Source organism: Barbatula barbatula, assembly GCF_947034865.1.
Source record: "Barbatula barbatula genome assembly, chromosome: 10".
Taxonomy (NCBI): Eukaryota; Metazoa; Chordata; class Actinopteri; order Cypriniformes; family Nemacheilidae; genus Barbatula; species Barbatula barbatula.
Genome location: NC_136773.1, coordinates 11,152,828 through 11,158,634, shown reverse-complemented (window position 1 = coordinate 11,158,634; position 5,807 = coordinate 11,152,828). Strand labels below are relative to the sequence as shown.

General features: G+C 39.5%; 1 protein-coding gene across 1 annotated transcript; it reads right to left on the bottom strand.

Moving 5' to 3' along the window:
* Positions 1 to 300: 300 nt before the first annotated feature.
* Positions 301 to 720, bottom strand: LOC306899581 (uncharacterized protein; the record flags this gene model as incomplete). Its single annotated transcript, XM_079465946.1, has 1 exon — positions 301 to 720. One exon carries the CDS (start codon positions 718 to 720, stop codon positions 301 to 303), a length of 420 nt encoding a protein of 139 aa, XP_079322072.1.
* Between the last annotated feature and the right edge of the window lie 5,087 nt (positions 721 to 5,807).

Sequence of the window (5,807 nt, the reverse complement as noted above, 5' to 3'; positions counted from 1 at the left end):
ATATTGTGGCACCTCTAGTTTAGCGTTAGGGTTTCTTTTCTGGACAGTGAAATGAATGAATCAGCTTAAATAACTTGATGTCCAGCATAAAGTCAGTATAAACATTACTAACTAACTACTATAAAACATTTGAGACGTGTAGATTTCTGTGCAGTTATGTACTACTATTCCCTTTTTTCTCTGTATTTTTATATAACAAGTTCAAATTGTAATCAAACCCTTTTGAGTTTGATTTATTACAAGACCTTTTCCCTCAATACAAAACTTAATAGGCCTACTTTACTTCAGCCAATTTTTTATCTACGCATCCACCAACCTGCTCTCACTGACTTGCTTCTTCTTCTCTCGCACCTTCAGCCACTTGCGAAGCAGGAAGCGTTTGCGGCGGGGCGAGGCGCTCGGGGTGGAGCTGTTGGACCAGGCGGCGTCCTCATCGCTGGATGGCGTGATCTCAATGGAGGGAAGCTGAAGGTATTCTTTGGAAGCAGAGAGTGAGCCGGGGTGCCGCAAGAGCCCGTTCTCAAGCCTCTCCCTCTCGCTGGGCAACTTTTTCATTCGCCTCATCTTTAAACGTCGGCGCCGCAGGGTAGGGGTGGAGGAGCTGGACCAGACGAGACCGTCATGTCCGCCTCCGCTCCCGGCATTATCCTCCTCTCCGTGGCTCGGCTCGTCTTGGGGGACATGCACCTGGAAAGATGGCGGTCTAAGGGTGTCTGTCATGCTCCGAGCTCACCACCCCTGCCGCTGTGATCGCCGTTAAGATGATACACTGAACTTCACCCCGGTACGAGAACGAGGTGCCAGGAAAGGTGAGAGGCTAACTGGCAAGTTGTCTGGGTTAAACGCTCAAGAGGAAGTGGAGGATTGCTAAGCGTCTCTGAGGCCACAGAAGACGTAAAAATATAAGAGGGGAAAATAAACCAAAAATCTACTTAGAAATCCTTGTGAAAACTGAGTTCCAGGCAAAAGCTTGCTTGATGATCGATCTCTTTCTTCTTGTAGGAACCACACACCTGGCTGACAAAGACACCTGTCAGTGTCTGAATGAAAAAAACAGGGGAATAATATGTTGGAGGTGGGAAAATAGATGCAACTGTGTAAGGAAGGGTAGAGGAGGCCTACGGCCAGCACTTAGACAGTGGATTGGACGTATTGGATAACAAAGGATGGCTCTGTACTCCTCCCAGCCAATGAAACATGCATAAGGGGCGGGTATCAATGAAACCGTACTCCAACCTTCAATGCAGGGTTGAGGCAGTTTCATAAACACAAACTTGTACACCCTCACAAAAACTAATGTGAACTTCGTTGCTCTTCAGCCTTATGATGATGGTTGGTAATATTGGTAGCAGGAATTGTGTATTCTTTGGTCAGGTTCCAGATGGTGCTGTTCCCACAATGCTTTGCATTTCAGTCGTCCACTCCACAGAGCTGCAGCAGCCTACAGGTTAAAGTAAGGTGATAGGATGCCTGGTAACTAGGACACCGGTTTGTGAAGTTGTAAATTGCTTTAACACAAAGGCATTGTTAAAAATGCATAAAGGCCCACACACACAAATACAAGAAAGCAATTAAACACAAGCCACAGGAAAGCGAATCACTCAGACACACGACACAAAAACATAGTGCAATGATTGTGATGCAGACACATACATGTTCATGAGTGATGCACAAATGCATACGCTGCATAAACCCTTTGAACAGAGGTCTCGACGGTTATGATGTTTACTGCTTAAAATGAAAAATAAAATGAAAAATGACAACCCTCTCGATCCGTATTAATATTCATATCAGTATTAACTGGATTTTCAATTCTAGGTGAACGATTTTTCTGACACCAATGAAATAAGTAGTTTACTCATTTGGCAGTTGCCTATACAAATATACAGATGTGTTAAAATATCAAAATTCTAGAAGATTTTAGAGCTCTTTCCATTGTGTTTTTCTTCATATTTTCACTATTATTTCCCTAAAAAATTCAGTTTTGTTCTTCCATTTTCATTTGTCCACATTTTCTATTCTTCCTATACAATATGCCCACATCAAAAAAAAAATAAAAAAAATAAATGCTGGGTTACTTTTAATATCAGATTAGAATAGAGTGTACTGTAATAATATATAGTCTTTACTATATTAAAATGTAGTAAAATAGCCAACATTAACGCATACTACAAGATTAAGTACAGTTTCATATTAATTTACTATACTTTACACTACAAATAGTTTAGTATAAAATAGAAAATACTATAGCTGTGAACGATGTCTCGCGATTCACACCACTTACACCTGGAGAATCGATTCTGAATCGCAAAGGCGAGCAGGGCGGGGCGAGAGCCGTGAGGGAAAGGTGGGAGGCCGGTCACATGAGTGATTATGAGCATAAGTTGTGCACCGGTCTCGCATCTCTCATGGAGGAGCTCAGGAAGCATAAGAGAGGAGCGACAGGAGTGTATGACGAGAGAGGACCCTAACATGTGTTAAGTTTGTGTTTTATGGCCGGCAGTCTACCGTGAGGTGGCTGCCGGTCTTTTACTTCTGTGTTATTGTTTGTTTATTTTGATTAAAGTTTTGTTAAATGTTCGCCTTCCTTCCCTTTTATGGATCTTTGTTACACTGTGTTTTATGCACAGCTTAATCCGTGAACTTCGGATCTATGATCAGTGGAAGCACTGCTTGATCTAAAATACCTGTAACCAGCATTTGAAAAAGAAACACTCGTCAAATATCCTCATTATATACAGTGTATATATAATTTATTAACATGAAAATACCTGAAACGGTTTGAGGAACAGCGGAATTTCCTGGAACTACGTTATAATTTTGCACTAAAAAATACTACAGAATAATACTTTAATTTATTAAAGTATTATACAAATTACTACAGTTTCCTATAGTAAATACTACAGAGTATGCAACAAGTGTACTACAGTAGTTTTATTGTGGGTGTCATAATTTATGCTACCCAGACTTTTATCTTGCTGGTTTGTTATCTTTATTTATTATGCGGCTCATCCGAATGCTTGTTTCTGATTGGCCAGTGGTGACATACCAAGGGTTGTATTTTGAGGTGGCAGTTTAATATTACACAAAAAATTATTTTAAATGTGTCTTTTAATAACATATACAACATTATATTTACAAATGATTAAACCAAATTGAATGCTCCTGACATTTGAACGAAAGTAAAACCGAAAGTAAACAGCTTTTCCTTGCGGAAGGTCTGCATTCGTCTTAAAATGAGCTAATAACATATTTCAAATTCACATTTTATGTCCAGTTTTATTCCCATGTGGCAAGTAGCTGTGTAATAAGCGGGATAATTTACAAGCAGTCGGTTGTTATCATAGAAATAAGCCCCTTCAGTGTGATACAAGACCCTCCACTTCACGTCAGGGTCCTGATCACACTGTCAGGGCTTATTTCTACGATAACAACCGGCTGCCTGTACATTATCCCTTACCTTACTGACATTATTCCCTAATATCACCATATATAAGATATTTGCTGTTTAGCTTATCAGGTTTGAAATTTGCCAAATTCCATGACATTCCATGTTATACAGCGAATTCTGCTTTCATGCCTGGATTCCACGATCAGCCCACTTCCCCGCATCACGTAAATCATGCAGCCGTACAGTAGGATTTTAAGTATCCCACAGTGCCTCTACTATAAATCATTTCAGTTGTTTACCTATCACACCACATATAAAGATCCAGATACAGTGCAAACACAGTCTTGACAAGAGCAAACAGTTCAATGAGAGTCATATAAAGATCCCTCAGGCCAAGCAATCTGACCGGTGACCCAGCACACAGAAACACAAATACAATCCAGTTGACATCCAATATTTGTGCTTTTCGGGCCGAATGACCAAGAGCTCAAATCTGAAGGGAATTTCTTATTTCGAATGATCTACACTTCATAGCTCAGGAACAGCAGCAAGCGCCCGCGAGGAGCATCATGCTACAGATACAGATGTCAGGTTGCAAGAGAGCTGTTGTGTTGACAGGTAGTGACAGGATTGGGTTACTCTGAAATGAAAGGCTTTGTCATGATGCCAAGACAGACACTCAAAGAGTTATCGCTGCTACAGTCATTAACCAAATGCATAATACATGCACATTGAGCCCTGCGGTTCTTGTTCTTACAGTGTGTGTGAATCTGAGGTAAAGCGCTGCTGGGGCATATTTGTGATCTATTTTTAACACCACTGTAAATCACGGTACAGAGCTTGTTACTGCTTCCAACAAAGCGGTACACAGTCCTCGAATAAATGATAGAGTAATTTTTTTACTTTCCAGAGGTGAAACCTATGCTTTTTATAGACGGTACAGCCGTTCAACAGTCTGAATGTAACATAACCAAATAATTGAATTCTTCGGATTTAATCTCTGATATTCTTGAAAGATGAACATTAAATGTGATCGCTTAAAGCGTAAACAAAGTGCAATTTTCACTTTATTTATCTCATAAACCACAAGCTGTCCTTCTCATGTAGGAAATGTAAAATCTATTCAGTGAGTTGTTTTTAATGAAAAATGCAGTAGTTGGGTTTTGTCCCTTAGAAATTCAATAATATATTTACAGCAGAAGTTAAAAGAATGTTACGTTATATGCTAGCCCTAGATTACAGATCTACAGATGAGAGATCTGAAGTACCTTCAGTCCTCAGAGGGCAGGATCTCACTTCATCTGCAGTGTGAAACAGCAGAGGACGTTTTTAAGCCAGAATGATATATCTGCGTCTGTGATAGTCAGTTTGACAGAGCCTCCTGTCTCACCGTTCCTCACTTTGACTGCAGAATGATTTGTGAAAGAGACTGCCCTCCTCAAAGGCCATTGAGCTGCTGAGTCCAATGTCCTTGACACTGTGCGTTAGGTTTAATACAGAATTGTTTTGTCGTACTATATATCCCGACCCACTTGTCCTGACTACACAAGGTAGAAACAGTCATGTCTCAATGTTAAATGTGTGGTTTACTATGAAACATACATCAATATTATACATTATAAAAATATGAAATCATTGTTATATAAAATAGTATATAATTAACATTAAGCTATTCATTTACTAAAGGTAGCTTCCCATTAAAGGAACAGACTTGTTTATGTTGTTTAAGGATATTTGTTTTTGCATGCAGCCAGTAAAGACAATACAATATGATGGTATGTTGTTAAACTTACAGGAAGAGTTAATGTTACAGGCAATGGTCTTCTAAATTAAAAATATTTTGCAAATTAAAAATGCTGACTGCTGAAATTCTTTATATGTCCTGCATATCCAGACAGTTTATCACAGTTTAAGGTTATAAGCTAACAAGAAGTCAACAGTTCACACAAATCTAAATAAATCATTTACCATGAAGGGGAAGAAGGGGTTTTGACTCATATCAAGAATACTGTTAATCGTATAATCCATCTATTTGTGAATGATATGATCCCACAGACCAGCTCACAGGCGCAGCATAGTGAAAACAAATCTAACGCCAATGCCTTTCTCAAAAAATGCTCTTGGTAATATTTCCTATGATTTATAAACGCACACAGTGTTCATCATTTTTCATCGCACAGTAATAGAGAAGCGCAGGTGGAGGACAAAAATATGAATAAACCATGGTCAGTGAGGAGCATTGTGGAGATTTAAGCAGCATCTGCTGGTGAGATTGCGAATTGCGACCAAGAGCTTACTCCCCCCCCCCTTTCGAAAGACTACGGTGACTCTCACAGGACAAAGATGTTTTCTTTGTTCACTTCTTTGCCAAAGGAGATACCGTATTTAACAGACTTAAGAGCAGTTTGTCTGTTTA